This window comes from Brassica oleracea, chromosome C5 (genome assembly GCF_000695525.1).
Source record: "Brassica oleracea var. oleracea cultivar TO1000 chromosome C5, BOL, whole genome shotgun sequence".
NCBI lineage: Eukaryota > Viridiplantae > Streptophyta > Magnoliopsida > Brassicales > Brassicaceae > Brassica > Brassica oleracea.
Window position 1 is genome coordinate 2220792 of NC_027752.1, and position 17213 is coordinate 2238004.

General features: G+C 36.3%; 6 protein-coding genes and 1 non-coding gene across 10 annotated transcripts in view; 3 read left to right on the forward strand and 4 right to left on the reverse strand.

The window, feature by feature from the left end:
• LOC106292651 overlaps positions 1-781 on the reverse strand; it is a 1164-nt gene extending 383 nt beyond the window's left edge. The window contains exons 1-2 of one of the 2 annotated variants that reach the window (XM_013728282.1): positions 682-781; positions 84-546 (exon numbers count right to left, since the gene is read on the reverse strand). In XM_013728282.1, coding sequence (XP_013583736.1) covers positions 84-545 — 462 coding nt within the window. In that variant the 5' untranslated portion in view covers position 546; positions 682-781. The remainder of the gene's footprint in view (positions 1-83; positions 547-681) is intronic. The other variant, XM_013728281.1, reaches the window with a different exon arrangement.
• A 41-nt stretch (positions 782-822) lies between these two features.
• Positions 823-894, forward strand: TRNAT-UGU. The gene has a single exon. It is a non-coding gene; the product is annotated as a tRNA-Thr (tRNA).
• Positions 895-3121: 2227 nt separating this feature from the next.
• On the forward strand, positions 3122-5020 carry LOC106295600 (probable fructokinase-2). Its single transcript, XM_013731540.1, has 4 exons — positions 3122-3661; positions 4019-4351; positions 4430-4546; positions 4631-5020. Exons 1-4 carry the CDS (start codon positions 3137-3139, stop codon positions 4757-4759), a joined length of 1104 nt encoding a protein of 367 aa, XP_013586994.1. The 5' UTR covers positions 3122-3136; the 3' UTR covers positions 4760-5020.
• Positions 5021-5286: 266 nt separating this feature from the next.
• LOC106295602 (B-box zinc finger protein 24-like) lies at positions 5287-6722 on the reverse strand. Of its 2 annotated transcripts, none has more exons than XM_013731543.1 (3): positions 6342-6722; positions 5919-6224; positions 5287-5833 (listed from the first exon to the last, which is right to left on the reverse strand). In XM_013731543.1, the coding sequence occupies exons 1-3, from the start codon at positions 6522-6524 to the stop codon at positions 5591-5593; spliced, it is 732 nt and encodes a 243-aa protein (XP_013586997.1). In that variant the 5' UTR covers positions 6525-6722; the 3' UTR covers positions 5287-5590. The 2 variants fall into 2 exon arrangements, with proteins under 2 accessions (XP_013586997.1, XP_013586996.1); XM_013731542.1 differs by having other exon boundaries at positions 5506-5836.
• A 523-nt stretch (positions 6723-7245) lies between these two features.
• LOC106295601 (protein ENHANCED DISEASE RESISTANCE 2-like) lies at positions 7246-8825 on the reverse strand. The gene is made up of 2 exons (XM_013731541.1): positions 8668-8825; positions 7246-8282 (listed from the first exon to the last, which is right to left on the reverse strand). The coding sequence occupies exon 2, from the start codon at positions 8266-8268 to the stop codon at positions 7369-7371; it is 900 nt and encodes a 299-aa protein (XP_013586995.1). The 5' UTR covers positions 8269-8282; positions 8668-8825; the 3' UTR covers positions 7246-7368.
• A 1398-nt stretch (positions 8826-10223) lies between these two features.
• Positions 10224-11140, forward strand: LOC106343083. The gene is made up of 4 exons (XM_013782213.1): positions 10224-10269; positions 10407-10542; positions 10629-10767; positions 10851-11140. Exons 2-4 carry the CDS (start codon positions 10440-10442, stop codon positions 10963-10965), a joined length of 357 nt encoding a protein of 118 aa, XP_013637667.1. The 5' UTR covers positions 10224-10269; positions 10407-10439; the 3' UTR covers positions 10966-11140.
• Positions 11141-11156: 16 nt separating this feature from the next.
• Positions 11157-13363, reverse strand: LOC106343082 (probable transcription factor PosF21). Of its 2 annotated transcripts, XM_013782211.1 has the most exons (5): positions 13160-13363; positions 12470-13073; positions 12263-12395; positions 12083-12167; positions 11157-11787 (listed from the first exon to the last, which is right to left on the reverse strand). In XM_013782211.1, exons 2-5 carry the CDS (start codon positions 13045-13047, stop codon positions 11405-11407), a joined length of 1179 nt encoding a protein of 392 aa, XP_013637665.1. In that variant the 5' UTR covers positions 13048-13073; positions 13160-13363; the 3' UTR covers positions 11157-11404. The 2 variants fall into 2 exon arrangements, with proteins under 2 accessions (XP_013637665.1, XP_013637666.1); XM_013782212.1 differs by lacking the exon at positions 13160-13363 and having other exon boundaries at positions 12470-13153.
• Positions 13364-17213: the final 3850 nt, after the last annotated feature.

Sequence of the window (17213 nt, forward strand, 5' to 3'; positions counted from 1 at the left end):
CCAGCTGCTTCTGCAAAACACACACCCACAAACAAAAAAAAAAAAAAAAAACACATCAAAACCACATTCACAAGGTTTTAAACCTTAATCATAAACGCAGCTTCAGCAGTATGTTTCCTCACAAGCCGCTTAACTCTCTGGGCCTTATCAAACTCATCATCACTCGGATCCACCCAACGAAACTGGATCCTCCTCCCGGGCTTCTTGGGCCTATCGCTAAACATCGCGGGCCTAGCAGCAGAGGCTCTCACGGGTCTCGGCATCCCAGCGACCATGAAGGGGAACTGAGAGACGGTTTCGATCACGGCCTTCGCCTTCTGCTCGGACTCCATCTCGATGAGGACACCCGTCGGAAGCTCCTTCGGGCCTAGGTAGTTAGGCAAGAAGATGACTTCCTTGACGGTGCCGAACTGGCTGAAGGCGGATTCCACGACGGATTTGGAGGCGTGGGGAGTGAGCTCGTCTACGTAGACAGTGCGACGGACTCGAGAGAGAAAGGATTCGTACTTTTCTTCTTCTCCTTCTTCTTCTTCCGGATTCGCCATTCTAACAACCAATCAAAATCAGAGACGGAAGAATCTAGGGTTTATGTATCTTTCCCAATCTACGATCCGGTTCTAACAGATATGGAATAAACCAAAAAAATACGATTCGAGGATGGAGATCAAAGGAACTATTTACCTTCGCGAATCGTCTCGGAGGAGGAAGGAGAAACCGAGTGTTTGATCGAGAGCTGATGGTTTGTTTGTTCGGGAAACAAAATAACGACGATTGTTATATAGTATATGGTTATAAGCTTACTACTGTGACAGTGTACGCAAAGCCCGTATAGCTCAGTGGTAGAGCGTCAGTCTTGTAAACTGAAGGTCCGTAGTTCGATCCTGCGTGTGGGCACTTTTTTTAATTATATCTAGGAGCTACTTTCACGTGCAAGTTAAACTTTTCCTTTTCTTTGTTCAAGTAAAAAGACTTTCTTTGGTTGTGGTAAAAACGAAATGTTACCTCTCTTTTTCTTTTATCTATAAATCAGTGTTTGTAAAATCGGATCGTCCCGGTGGTTGGACCGGACCATAATTTGTTTATTTATTGTTTGCAGAAAAATGCACACATAGTATAGTTGATGTTAGAAAAAGAGAGTAAATGTATGAATTTTGTATAATTTGGAGACTTTTATATATGATAGACATTAGTTCGTAGACTTACTTGTACACTTTCTCAACGGATGCTATGTTCCACAAATAAAACGCAATGTCCTTTCAGGCTTACACACCAGGACGAGTCCAAAAAACTCAGATTTGGTTGTTTGTGTATATAAAGTTTGGCAAGTTCCCGTTTTAGTTAAAGGTTTAATGCTGCAGTGTGACGCCTTTTGAGATGCGTACTCAAGGCTATGTTAGATAATGGTTGCGTAGACAATGTCTCAGTTTTTACCAAGATGAATTGTCTCTCCAGGGCAGGAAAATCAAGGGAATCTATTGATGTTTGTTTTGAAATTGATAATCTTTACAAACATAACAGTGACATTCTCATATACTGTTTCAGCTTGTGTATAATCGAATCGATAGATGTAGGAAGGTTATGTTCCAATGGTGTACACCGGCTATCTCATTATTAATCGTGAATACTGAGAACGTAGGAAGGGAGAATGGGGTGATCAAGTTACAGACTGAAGTTACTCTTCTGCGAGTGGAGTACCTACACAACCTAACTCTTCCTAGTTGTTCAATGTTTGCGTGTAAGAAGAAAGAATGAAATGGCCTCCATAGAAGTGGTCCAGTGACTAAGACTAGTTACGTGTTGTCGCGTGTCGGTCTCATGTTCCTGGCGATGCCAAAATGTTAATTCTCCAGTGGCCGGGACTCGAATCCTGGTGGATTCACCGTATTGGACTTTTCCTTCAAATTAATCACCACCATACCACAAGTCCTGGTTGAAATGAGATTTCACGTTTTGTTTTGCTGTTATTGTAGTTTGGTGTTCTTGTGGTAACTTCATTCAAGTATTAATGTTACATTGAGATCCTGCCTCTTTTTAAAAAACTCAATATCTCAAAGTTTTCTGTTCAGTAAAAGTCAGTTTTTCTTCATAATAATTCATGTGTTGGCTTTTGAGTGAGTTATATGCAAAGTTCTAAAAATCGGTTTAGGCAGAGGCTCGGCGTCCGCCTAGGCAGAAAATCACTTGTAATAGAAATGATTTTCTTAACATTCGATTTATAATACTCAAATCGGTTTAAACCATTTCAAATCGGTTTAAACCATTCTAAATCAGTTTAAATTAAATAAATCTATAAAATTAAATAATAATGTTAGTAAAATTCACTAATTGGTCTAACTTCTTTTATTTTGTATATCTAATTTTGATAATTCATCAAAATAATTTTATAAGTAAACCCAAAACTAAATTTTCTTATATAAATGTAAAATGTATATAAAATTAATCAATAATTCGTAAACACCTAGTCTTGTCTCCGCCTAGGCGCTAGTTCTATGTAGAGCGTCTAGTTACCGCCTAGCGATTTTTTAAACATCGGGTATATGTTTAAGCTTATTGTCTGAGGTTCACTACAATTCAATCTATCCTGAAGGAGGTACTTAACATTTCCCTATGATATAATCAACGTTGAATCAAGTGTTAGATAAAAGGAGTTGGTTTATTGAGTTATATCCTTTCTCTGTTGTTGGTGTGTAGAGCTGCCGATAACAGAGCGCAAGAAGAAGAAACATTGTGTTCTCTGAGCTCTGTTTCTTCTAATGTATTAATTGAGTTACTAAAATCATATTCTTGTGCGTGAAGAAAAGATTTAGAATATAGAATACTGTGATACATATCCATACATACGTTGTGTAAATTTAAAGAGTATTTTGTTCTTATCCGCTATCCAGATTTATAACCATATAGAAACGTTGAATCCACTGAACCATGAAAGCAATTATAGAAAACAATGAAAAGAAAATTAAAATAATTCATTGCATAATTGCTAAGAAATTTTAAATTCATGATATAGTATATCCGTCATATCTATAAACTTATATATATTCAACGTTTCAAAGATATGTCTACAAGAATCTGACTGTTTACGATTATCATTTTATTCATTTCTTTTTTTGAACATATTCTTTACCAGAGTGAAACCATGACTTCAAAACCTTTAAACCATGTCTTACACCCTTATATAAACTACACTAACCTTCGTTCACTTATCCTCATCTCTATTGTCTTCCTTCTCAGATCTCTCGAACACAAACTAGAACTCGTTCCAATGGCGTCAAACCTAGACAAAGGCCTCATCGTGAGCTTCGGCGAGATGCTCATTGACTTCGTCCCCACGCAATCCGGCGTTTCCCTCGCTGAGTCCACCGGATTCCTCAAAGCTCCAGGCGGTGCTCCCGCCAACGTCGCCATTGCAGTCACGCGTCTCGGTGGTCGAGCAGCTTTCGTTGGAAAGCTCGGTGATGATGAGTTCGGACATATGCTTGCCGGAATCTTGAGGGAGAACGGTGTTGAAGACAAGGGGATCAACTTCGACAAGGGAGCTAGAACCGCACTCGCTTTCGTCACGTTGCGTTCAGACGGGGACAGAGAGTTTATGTTTTACCGTAACCCGAGCGCCGACATGCTTCTCCGACCAGATGAACTCAACCTCGAACTAATCAGATCGGTACGTAAACATTTTACGGAGTCAAAAACATTTAAAGTTAGTTTTAATAAATAAATAAATAAAATCGATAATCTAGAGACCAAGTTGAATGTTTCATCCGGTTCGACGCACGATTGATATTTATGTTTCAGAAAAAAAATTATTTCAAAAAGAGACATTTTCAATACATTAAATAATGATAAATTTTAAATTTAATTAAAATTCTGTCGGTTAAAAGTTGTGGACAATGGTTAATTACGAAAATAATATATTGGTAATTAAAATTTTAAAGGGTACATTTTTTTCTGAAACAGATGAAGTTTGTTTTCTTTACTATTATATGTGGTTGGAGATTTGATTATTTTTTTGTTATGGCAGGCCAAAGTGTTTCACTATGGATCAATAAGTTTGATAACGGAGCCATGCAGGTCGGCTCACTTGAAAGCAATGGAAGTGGCGAAAGAAGCTGGAGCTCTTCTTTCCTACGACCCTAACCTAAGGGAACCTCTTTGGTCATCCCCTGAAGAAGCTAGGACACAGATCATGAGCATCTGGGACAAGGCTGAGATCATCAAGGTCAGCGACGTCGAGCTAGAGTTCCTTACCCAAAACAAAACGATCGATGATGAGTCAGCGATGTCTCTGTGGCATCCGAATCTGAAGCTCTTGCTTGTTACCCTCGGTGAAAAGGGGTGTCGTTACTACACTAAGGTAACTTGTGCCCTAAGCATCATCATGAAAATGTCTTACTTTTTACCTGATTGCTTGCTAATGAAGACACATGTTTAGGGTTTCCATGGATCCGTTGAGGCTTTTGATGTGAACGCGGTGGATACTACCGGAGCTGGAGATTCATTCATCGGCGCGTTTCTAAGCCAGATTGTTGATGATCAGACTGTACTCGAGGTTGAACATAACCCTAAACCTCTCAATGATCATGTTGTGTAACAAGTGTGATTTACTGATGTCTTTCTTTTTTTTTCTTATTAGGAGGAAGAGAGGTTGAGAAAAGTGCTGAGGTTCGCAAACGCTTGTGGAGCCATCACGACGACCAAGAAGGGAGCCATTCCAGCTCTTCCTTCAGAGTGTGATGCTCTCTCTCTTCTTAAAGACAAATAGAGAGACCTAGTAACAACAACCTTTTAAATTTACAAATGTGCGCTTTGTCTTGCTGATGATTTTTGTTTGAAATAATAAGGATCCTAATGTTGTTATCTTTTCTATTTATATCTTTCTGAGCATCTCTTGCTAGTAATAAAAAAAATCAGAGTTTTTTTTTTATATTTTTGAGTGGAAATCTTTGATACAAAAAGACACCTACAATAGTAAAATTGACCTAAAAGGACACCTTCCGTGTTGGAGACGTCACTCTGTTTAAGAACTCTGTTTCTTGCTTCTATCTCTCTCTCTCTCTCTCTCTGACTGTGATCTCCAAAAAAAGAAGCTTGCTAATGATATCATATAAACGAAGATCCTTGAAAGAAAGAGACAATCCGCTTAAGTGATGATTACCTTCATATCTTTCTCTGTTGGTCACAATCTCAGAGATGATTTAGAGTAAGATGCAGTAGTAGTATACAAAGAGAGGCAGAGAAATTAAGGATATTCCTTTTATTTAAGTTTATTCGAGTTTGTAATACCAAAGATAAAGCAAATACCATGTTCAAGAGGTATATGAACAAACTCAAACACAAACATCTAACATAGATTCGGACAAACAAACAAAAACGAAAAGATATGACATTTGACTCCACGCATCATTCTCCTTAATGCAGATAGGTTTCTAGGAATGTCTACTACACATAGCTTACATATAATATCTCTCAGACATAGCTTACTCAACTTATAGACGAAACTAAAAGATATGACATTTGACTCCACGCATCATTCTCCTTAATGCAGATAGGTTTCTAGGAATGTCTACTACACATAGCTTACATATAATATCTTTTAGCCTAGATCAGGGACAATAAAGTGCTCTTCATCATCATCCTCATCATCAACTCTGATCTCTAACCTCGGCTTCTTGTATGACACGCTGGACTTCATTGGTCTGTATGAATGAACATGACCTAAATGCGCAACAGAAAGCTCCGGAACTTGAGCTGCAGGAAGAGTCTCCTGATTAATCTGATCACTGAAGAAACCCATGTCTGAAAACCACTCTAACTCCCCAAGATCAAGCTGGCCTTTCTGCTATACATTCAAACAAAAAAAAACAAGTCAATACAAAAAAAAAACAAAGCATTAAGGATCAAACCAACACTTCAATCTCTACCTTATCGGTGAACTCAGGATCAGAGAAGTGGAAGAAATCATCAACAGCCCAAGGAAGAGGAGAAGCAGAAGAAGGCTGTTGCTGGCTTGGGATCTCCTTAGCTTTCTGTTGGTTGTTGGAAGGCTCGGACTGATGATTCTTGTCTGTTTCTTTACTGCAACTACTTGAGCTCAGAGCCACTTTGATCCCAGTGGCTAAGAACCTCTGGTGATTTGCAGATCTAGAGTTAGCCACGTGGATAGATTCATCACAGTCCCTGCAAAGCAGAGCTCTATCCTCCACACAGAAAATGAAAGCTGCCTTCTCCTACAAGTCACAAACACAATGAGCACACAGCATCTAAAAGAAGAATAGACTATAGATCTAGACTAATCAATCACATAGAGAAAAGAGAAAGAGAGATCTATCTATCTATAGACTTACTTGACAGATGTCGCAACGAGGGAACTTGGTGGAGAGAGAGTTGAGATGGAGGCGTTGGTGCTTGCTGGCGAGTTTGTTAGCTGCGTGAATCTCCACGTCGCATTTAGGACACAGAGCTGCTTCGTCGGCGCAACATATCACCGTCGCAGGAGCATTCTCACACACATCACACTGTATCTTCATCACAGTTCTTGATTCTTGGTTTAATAGATCAAGAACACTTGAATCTACCTTCTGAGAGTAGCCTAGCAAAAATATAGATGAAGAGAAAGTATTTTGAGACAGAAATCGAGAGATGTAAACAACAAAAGAGGACAAGTAACAACTGTGTGGTGTGGAGGGGAAGAGAGGAGAGAAGAAGATAAGAGATTTTTTAATGAAACTGCGTATCAAAAGGAAACACTATGCTTTTTTACAGCAAGGTCACTTGGGCCCCACTCTTCTTCTGTGGTTCTCCTTTCTCCTTTCGGTATCTTTCCACTTTAGATATTATTATTTTATTCCACACTTCTTTTTTGTTTCAGTATTTTTATTTTCTCAGCAGAGATTTTGAGGAGCGAATATTACAGCAAGAAAGATTTTGTATGACTTTCATCAAGAAAGAGGTTTGGTTTCAATCAAATCAGAGAGCAGACGAAAAGCAAGACTCTCTTCCAGGAGTGGAATGTTACACGACTGCACGTAATCATGAAAATGACTTTCTGAATGTACTAGAATGACGACATTATTGTGTACTATGCAATGCACCAGTCTATGAGGTATTTTAAGCTTTATCTAAAATCTAAAATCTAAAATATGAGATTCTAAGATTAAGAGGGTGGTATATGACATTCTTCTTGATATGTTCTTCTCACATGCTTGGTCACATGAGTTAAGTTATTGTTGTTGGATATCGATCCATACATTAGTAAAAAAAACAATCTATACATTTGCAATGTTATAAGAAATGATTAAGGTTTTATAATGAAATCAAAGAAATTTTAAAGAATTATAGAGTCAATTACTGCCTATTTACATCTTCATCCTTCTAGTTATTCCCAGGAGATGTTGTATTGTTCATGTTCGGTGTATCTTGATTAAGCAGATTAGAGAATCCATTCCCAAGCGATTTCCACCAGCTCGACCGTTGATTACTATTGCTCGAAGACAGTTCCATAGACACGGCTGAGTCAGTTTGTAGCTCGGAGAATCTCACAGCTCCCAATAGCTTTTCAGGAAGCTCTGCATCCGTCTGGCTTTCAATAAGGAAAGCAAGATCAACAGTCAGCGTCGTAATATACCCAAACGCGAGGTGAACAATGGCGCTAGCGACCATCGAAGACCCGATATCCACATCAATCTCCACGAAACTCTCTCCCGAAACGTATTTGCAAGAGAGCGCACGTCCAATGACGCATATAGCTTGCTCTCCAACAGCTTTTCTAACGATCCAAGGCCCTTTGACAATGTTTGCAATCAGTTTAAGCCTCGATTTCTTAAACCCGTCGTCTCCTTTTAAAAACTGATCCATGAGTGAGCCTTGGAGCATAGGCTCAGTGGCGACAAAGTAAGCCACAGCGCTGTAGTTGTCTTTGTGAGGAAGCTGGAGATTGAACGCCCAAACAAAAGGCTTGGCAGCATCATCCTCCGTCTGAAACTCCTCATCGATAGCTTTCCTGATTCGGCTGCTTGGGTAGCTTAGGATCTCAGAGAGCTTCGTGGGACCTTTAACCCAGTCAAAGCCCAGAGGCTTTAGGAGGAACTCACCAGCAGGTACTTTGACCTTGTCGGAGAAATAATGTGGTCCTCTAACCATGAATGTGTTGGGAGATGGCGTTGTCCAACTGTTTTTGGAGTCCTTGCTGTCTGGTTTAAGACACGGGACAGCTCCTTCTGATTTAACTCTTTTGATCCATTCCGGCTCAGTTACTTCACCCGAGGAAGCCATATCTTGTTGGAAACCTGCAACACAAGCAACAAACAGCGTTAAAGATTAAAACTTTTTGAGTGATTACATCAAATTAAGCACGATCACACATGATTATGTGAGTTACAAGAAACTCTAACCCTTGATGATCTTTAAAAAACATGCAAGAGAACACAGAAGCTCTAGAATCAAAGATGCAATAATCTACAACACACAAAGTTATCACAAAAAGGGAGAAAAAGTTCACACAACCTTTGTAAAAGAAACAGAACAATCGAAACCCAGGAAACGAAAAAAGAGAAAACCTTTTTGAGAGGTTCACGAAGATTCAGCGATAATGATCAGACGAAAATTTAAAAAAAAAAAAAAAGGAGAATAATTCCAACAATTAATTAAACTAATCATAGGGAGAGTATATACCTTTTCAGCTGACGAAGAGACAGATTCTCCCAAAAACCCTAATTCACAATTTCAAAGATCTTTTTTGGTTATGAAACGGAAGCTGCGAGCAGATTCTTCGAGAAAAAAAAAACAATTGAATTGAATACTACTAAGAAAATAAAAGCATATACAGCAAAGTTTTTTTATATTGATTGCTATCACAGAAAAATGGAAAACCCCAAATCTTATATATTAAAACAGAAGTCACAATCTTGATTCATGTTTGATTTTTAAAAAAATAGACCTAATGGACTTATTCCTAAAAAATCATGTTACATTTAATCTCTAATCTCATCATTTAAATTTTGAGCCTACCAAAAAATATTATTGAACTATCAATAACTGCATTTAAACAATAGATGATACATTGAATTTATTGGGCTATCATTAAAATGTTTAATTATTTACTCGATAATATAAATCTACGAAGCGAAAAGTTTAATTTTTTAAAAACTTTCTAAATTTGTGAAATGTTACAATATCTTTGAATATGACAATAGAACAATATTTTACTAATCTTTATATATATAAATACGATTTTAATAATGAAATAATAATCCGAAAATATATATAGAAGAAGATACAAATACATGTGAAAGTTTAAAACAATTTATTCAATAAAAAAAAATATACCGTAAACTTATTATGTTTTAAAAATTGATAGACACATATATTATAATATATACCAATTTAGAATTGAAAACAAAATATTTATATAAAAATAAATGAAAACAAAAATCTGTGCGGTTGCGCGGGTCGAGATCTAGTACTAATTAAAGGATTTGGCTCCTAAAATTAAATTCCTATCAGATTTTGTATATTCACCTGCGTAACCCAATTAAATTAGTAATACTACCATTTTAATTACAAAATAATGTCGTTTTTTTTACTTTATACTAAAATCAATAAAGAAAAGGAGAAAAAAAATAACCATTCCAGATTTTTAACTTCGTTTCTTATTCTCTTATCTTTTCCAATCGTAACTGACTAATTGTACTCGGCGGTCTCACAACACCTCGTCGAGTTGGCGAACCTCCTCCAGCAAAAGATTTGGCTCTTAAAATTAAATTCGGATTAAATTTTGTATATTCACCTACTTAACCCAATTAAATTAGTAATACTACCATTTTAATTACAAAATAATGTCGTTTTTTTTTACTTTATACTAAAATCAATAAAGAAAAGGAGAAAAAAATAACCATTCCAGATTATTAACTTCTTTTTTTTTATTCTCTTATCTTTTCCAATCGTAACTGACTAACTGTACTCGGCAGTCTCACAACACCTCATCAAGTTGACGAACCTCCTTCAGCAAAGGATTTGGCTCCTAAAATTAAATTCCGATCAGATTTTGTATATTCACCTACTTAACCCAATTAAATTAGTAATACTACCATTTTAATTACAAAACAATGTCGTTTTTTTTTTACTTTATACTAAAATCAATAAAGAAAAAGAGAAAAAAAATAACCATTCCATATTATTAACTTCTTTTTTTTATTCTCTTATCTTTCCCAATTGTAACTGACTAACTGTACTAGGCAGTCTCACAACACCTCATCAGTTCCAGCACATCGTAAGGTATTCTACACTTTGTTCTCTAGGGATTTAGAATTGGAAATGGCGATCCTGCTCCACAGTGATCAATCGATTGAGTTATGGATGTGTTAGGTCTCTCTTGTGTATGAATGAATTGTTCGTTTACTCTCTGAACACAGGTTGTTAATGATAATGATATTCACAGCGTTGTAATGTCTTGTCTTCTCCACAACTGCTTCAACGAAACCGCTGAGACTGTATCAAGCAACCTCCAACCTCCAATCGATCTTTGTGATAACATGGACATGAGAAAACGTGACTTACATACCATACAACAACTCCTCTTATTGAAATAAATAAATGTTTTTGATTTGATTATTAATTATGAAAACACGTTTCAGAAATAATGGATTTGCTACTGGAGAAGAACTCGTTGGAGGCAATTGAACTAACCGAACAACTTTCTCTAGGCTTGCTTGGTGAAGAACACTTCCATCTTCTTTGCCTTCGTTTTCTTGAGCTTGTCTGTGCTCCCAAGTGGTGAGAAATTTTTGGTTATGATCTCAGTGTTTCTCACTGCATTGAGTCACTTTATAAACTGGTTTCTTTCTGCATGTGTGCAGCAGCCCAGAAGCTCTTGAATTTGCTCGGACAACGTTGGCTCCTTTTGGGAATGTCCCAAAATATGTAGAAAAGATTCAAGTAAAGTCTGAATCTTTGTTTCTCTTCTCGAAATGATGGAAGCTGTTAAGCTGAAACCTCTTTGTTTCATATATGGCTAGAGATGGTTTCGGTTTTGCTGTGGCATGATATGAATATTGTTAAAGACCAGTTCTGTTTGGTTTAGTTCATTTCTGTTATGTAGCGGAAGGTTGTAATCCATGTTCTTGGAGAACATACTTTGCAGACTTAACAAGCTTCAAATCCAAAACCAAACAAGAGACGTTTCAAATATAACAAAAGTCGAAAGAATTTGAATACGGTTAACAGAGACTACAACAGGCAAAGGCTTCACTAACAGCTTCTAAGGTGTCTTGTTTCTTTTAACTAAATAAAATGAAATATATCCCAAACCCCATGAGCCTCTGATTAGGGAGGAAACGCCACAGCTTTGTAACTGGAAAGAGAAAGGAGATTCACCAAACTGGACACTAACACAGTCAACACTCCTCAGTCTTCAATCTTTTGTTGAGGAAGAATCAAGATCAGGCGATGTCACACTCTCTTTCTGGCCCGAAGAAGACATAGGCCTTCTCGGCTCCGCCACACCGCTTTGTTGTTCCTGCTGTTGAATCCGTTGCTGCTGAAGCTGAAGCTGATACAGTTGCTGCTGCTGCTGAAACTGAAATTGCTGTTGTTGTTTCTGCGAATGGATTTGGAGCTGCTGGAACTGTTGTGCGGCTTGCATAGTGTGCATCGACTGATTATTGGTATAGAATTGCTGGTTTGATGACCCAAAAGAACCATAGTTCATTACTGATGATGCACCACCATTCGAAACACCTTGCCCCGTTAGGACCTTAAGATGCTGAACTTCCTCCTTCAGTGCGTCATTTAATGCTGCCAAATAAGAAATATACAGTTAAATCAATATTTTCTTAGCCAGAGACATGTATGCTCAGTGCTCACCTTGAAAACTCACAACACATCTATAACATACTCTTTGATGAAATGGAGCATAACATGTGCTATGAAATTTAAGCTTAACATGGCATAAATTCTACATTCACAGATCCAGAATGAGGCATGGCATATACATAAAACTTTGAGACTTGTTGACATAATCTATTTGCGTCTGATAGTAAATATAAGAAGAAAAAATGATAGGAGAGTGTTTTTGAGAAAAGATCATTACCATCCTGCAGGTGAACTTGTTGCTCCACAGTTTGTACTCTAAGTTTCAGCTCATGGTTTTCAACACTCAGACCATTTGTATCTCTCTGGTCATCAGAAACAAAAAAAAGCTAAAATAACTAAAACCATAAACTTGCAATTAAATTCACCACACATCTAAAACTGAATCCATTCAACAAACCTGTAAGAGAGTCAACTGCGCAGATAGAGTAGTAGCTTCCGTTTGTAAAGTCTGTACTTTCCTCTCTAGCTCCGCTATGTATCTCATCTTCCTCTCTTTCGACCTCGCAGCAGACTGCCTATTCGCCCATATCCTATAACAAAACACACACAACACGTCACACACCAAAAAGAAGCAAAAACATACACAAACTATAAGCATTTCAACCTCTTAGCACGTTTAGGATCGATGAGAGCAAGCTCGGAGAGCTTAGCAGCAGAGATAGCTTTCTTAGAGTCAACTCCTCCAGACACATCCTCACTCCCAGACATAAGACTCGTTGAACCATCCATCGATTGGCTGTGCTGGTGCCTTATCCTCGGCCTTTCACTAGACCCAACACCACCAGGCGTAGTAGTCGAGGCTAACTCATTCCTCCAAACCCGCTCCGCTGGCTCACAGGAGGAACTCGCGGAGGAATTGAACTTATCCATGTCGAGATACATTGACATCAAGTCCTCATCCGCGTCATCAGAGAAAGAAGGTCCATCAGGGGCACCACCAACGACGCCAAGATCGCTGTCGAAGCTCAAGTCATCAGGGAGAGTTAGGATCTCTGAGTGAGCTCGGCGATGGCCTAGGTTCTTAGGCGGGTTATCGGGCATTCGGCTTATATCGTGACTGAACCGGTTAGCATCTGAGCTCCCGCTTGGAGGAGGAGTCAGAGGAGGAAACGCAGAGTAACGACCTGATGGTGGAGGAAGGCCTCCACTAGGAGGAGGTGCAGGAGATTTCTCCTTATCCATTTCCGGAGTAGACTAGATTAGGGAAACTACGAAAGTCGAATGCTTTATCTCAATCCCTAAATCAAAAACGAAAACCCTAGAAAAAATAAAGATTGGATTTTTACACACTTACAGAGATCTAAACAGCAGAATGATCCACAGAGAGATCGGCGAGAGACGAAAGAATAGTTTGAATTGAGTAATTATCTGAGAAAGTTGAGGTTTTTTCCCAGAAGAAGAAAAAAAAATTATCAGAGAGATCCGAGGAGGAGGAGGAGGAGGAGGAAGAAGACGAACATTCTCTCTAAAACGATGTCGTTTTGATTGTGTTCGGTTTGATGGATTATTATTGCACAAGTACGAAGTGGTAGAACCGTGTGTACCGTCTTGGTCGGAAGTTGGGGGATAATCAGGTGCTTTAGCGTGTCGATATGAACGATGTTTTCTAGCCGTTAGATCAGCTAAGATGATCGTATGTATAAGAGCATCTGCATCGCGCATTTCTTACGTGGAGGGGGCACTATTGTTTGCCCAAGTCGCCAAATACCGTATGCCCAAATCGCCAAATAAGAAACATTTTCGGTGAGTTTTTTCAACTGTTCGCGGACCCCACTGACACGTGACGGTCCACGATTAATTTTTTTTTTATTTTTTATTTTTAATCAGTCGAGTGCTGCGAATATATATACATATTAATTAATCTTGATGACTTTTATAATAAGTATTTTTAATAAGAAAATACCAACCAAATAAGTTGAAACCATGTGATCTGCTTTCAAAAATATTAAAGGTGCTGACGAAATAATATACCAAAATTTCAGCTAAAAAGGATTAGTCAGAATATGTGAACGAGTTTGAAGAAGGATGAGGTCGAGGTCAGAAAATAGAAAAGGGCAACGAACCACGCGTTTTCATGTTAACTAAGAAATATAAAAGGGCCGTCTGGTAAAAGGATAAGGCCCATAGAGAGAATAGAGACATACACAATTACCCACTGATATAGATGGGGGGACATTTACTCTTGTCATACTTTCCTATATAGGAGAATAGAGTGGTATAGGTTTATACAAATATGGGTCTCATAGTGAGACATTTTTAGGACACCTTTTGTCTACGATTTTTGAGAGCAGTTAAATGGTTAGATTCTTTTCATTGTAGTTTTTTTTATAAACTTCATTCTTCTTTTTAACATTTTATCTTATTTGTCTCATATAAAATTGAGAATATATTTAAAATAAATAATTCATACTCAAGATCATGCCTTAAATCCAGATACATATAAACTAAAATTATTTTAATATTTTAAAAAAAATAGATAAATTTAAAAATAAATATAAATTTTATTATAATATACGCATTTAACATAACGTTTTTTTATTTTTAATTGTAGTAAAAAGATATTTTTCTTAAATATAATTAATAATAATTTATTTTTATAAAACATAAATATTATAACATATTTTTTGTTTGAAACTATATGTTTCATATTTCCACATAATGTTATATTGTTATTACATCTTTGGTTGATGCTCTTTGAAACGAAACTTAGGTGATCATGATTATATACATACATTTGATAAATTCGTTGATAAAAATAAATCAGCTATTTTGTTATTATTAAATATAGTATATATTTGAATTCTTCATATTAAATTTATGGAAAGTTGATAACATAACAAGTATATGTTTGCATGTTTTATTTTATGTTTGTAGTCCAGTAAAACATTATCAAAGCAGGCTCGAATCAACAGCGAGGCATGGCCTTGAATGGTGAAAAACAGATGGAACTGGATTGGACACCGACCTAATCAGATTGTCATTAGAATCCCAGAAACAGAGGAAGCTCACAGTTTTTTTCTTCATTGAGATCTGTGATTATTTATTTACTGTTTTATGTAACAATAACCTATGATGAGACCTATAGGTTAAAAGGAAATAAAATTGTGTTACTTTAACCATGGTGAACGGTAGGCCAGGGACTGATCGGATATCCGAGCAATTTTAAAGTATCCGAATTCGGATTCTTATCTGGCGGATCCATAATTTTACTATCTTTATCCGGATCTGGGGTTCTCGGATATCCGGATGTCGGATATCCTTAAAAAATTGTAATATCCGGCGGATATCCGGATCCGGATTTGGATCCTTATATAAATAAAAAATAATATTAATATATATAAAATATTAACAATAATTTAAAAATAAAAATATATATAATGTCTTTAATTATTTCTATGTATAATATTACAAAATTTACATAAAATTTATATATACTATTATAAAAATGAAAATATATTAAATAAAATTAATTTATATATATATATTACTGTTTTTGAAATATTTATTAATAAAACTTATGGATCCGGATATCCGGACTTAAAAATTAAGATATTCGGATCCGGATTTGACGGATCCAACATTTTACTATCCGGATCCGGATTCGACCCCTTCGGATATCCGGATTTTCGGATCAGATCCGGATCGAATCTCGGATCGGATCCGGATCTTGGATAAAAGTTCCAGGCCTAGTTTACTGTAGTTGAAAACAGTGGGTCTGCCCCCTTGGTGTTGCAGTTGCATCATTGACTTTTTGGCCCCAAATATAATTAATGTCGTTTGAAGTTATGATGCTGAATCTATGGCATTGTGATTTGTGGTTACTCTTTGAACATATGCTACAATAGTTATGCTGTATTGCCAACAGTTTATAAATTCTATGTGCAGTTGTGGTTTTAATGTATCTTTAACTCTCGTTTTTAGTTCTTTTATTAATATCTAAATTAGTGAATTCAAGATTTATTCCATTTATAATCTTTAAAAATGAAACCAAAAGATTTGTCTAAAACTAAATATCATAATGCATATGCAAACTATAACTGAATACAAACATGAATAGCTAATTTGATTAGTAGTAGTGTTTATATATAAAATGGGACCTGATTTCGAAGATATATTGATATATTTGAAAATTAATTTTTACGTTTCATGGAATCGTCCAAATACCAAATGTTATAAAAACTTGGCATTACATAAATATTCTAATAGTAGTTATTGAAATCAAATGGTGAGATTGACGGTGCTTGCTTTGTTTGTGTGGATATTTTTGTACATAAATTTCGCATTTAACTCATCTATTTTTTGCCCGATGATATTTAATGTTTTCGCTGTAAAGATGTTGATTGAAATTACGTTGATATCGTATGGATGGGTATCACGAAGATATTTCTTTCAGAATCAATAGAGTGGATGGTGTCCACAGTCCACATTCTATGTATAAACGTTTCCATGGACCAACCAGTTATTTTCTATAAAAAATATTGGGTGCAGATTACTTCAAATTTTTATACATCCTGATGTGATATATATAATGCAGAAATACAAAGAACTCTTGATATTATCCGTTATCTTGTTTTTTTGGGTATATAGTATTTTATTTAGATGGATAGATATGAATTCGGCTGTTGCTCCGATGTTCATACTACGAAGATGTGTATGTCATATTTTCTTAATGAAGGTATGGGTATCTCATGGGTGTTGTAAATAAAATGGACCATACTATAATGTTCTAAGCTTCTAATCTACCTTATTTTTTTCCGTTCATTGGAGTATTTTTGGATACACATAGATATAGCCGAGGAGAGAAAAATGGCGATACAATATTGCTCGTATTTAAAGAGGTTCGAGACCTGGGAATTCACACTTCACCCACTGTCCACTTGGCTCAATTATGTAGACACTCGTATCAAGTTAGACATTAACTCTTGGATGTCCATTCGTACTATACAATCATATAAGAATTTCGATAATAAGTAATAAGCTTAGAGCAACTTTAACCCTACAACCTAAGAGAGTTTCTTAATGCTTTTTTAATTAATTGATTGTACTTTTTTAACTTAAAAACTTTAACTAAGAAACTATTAGAAATGTGTGCTCCAATGGTAATTTCTTAGTTAGGGGTTCTTAATTTTTTTTTTGAAAGATAAATTTTTTTATTAAATAAAACTTAATAAAATAGAACATTTTAAACATACATTTTAATTTTTTTTAAAAAAAACAGGATTACTAAAATAAACGAGAATAATTTGAAAGAAACATTCCGAACTCAGTTGTTGTCTTCGTCATGTCCAAATTTACTCCATAAATGTTCAACCAAATCAGCTTTGAGTTGTTGATGCATTTGTCTATCA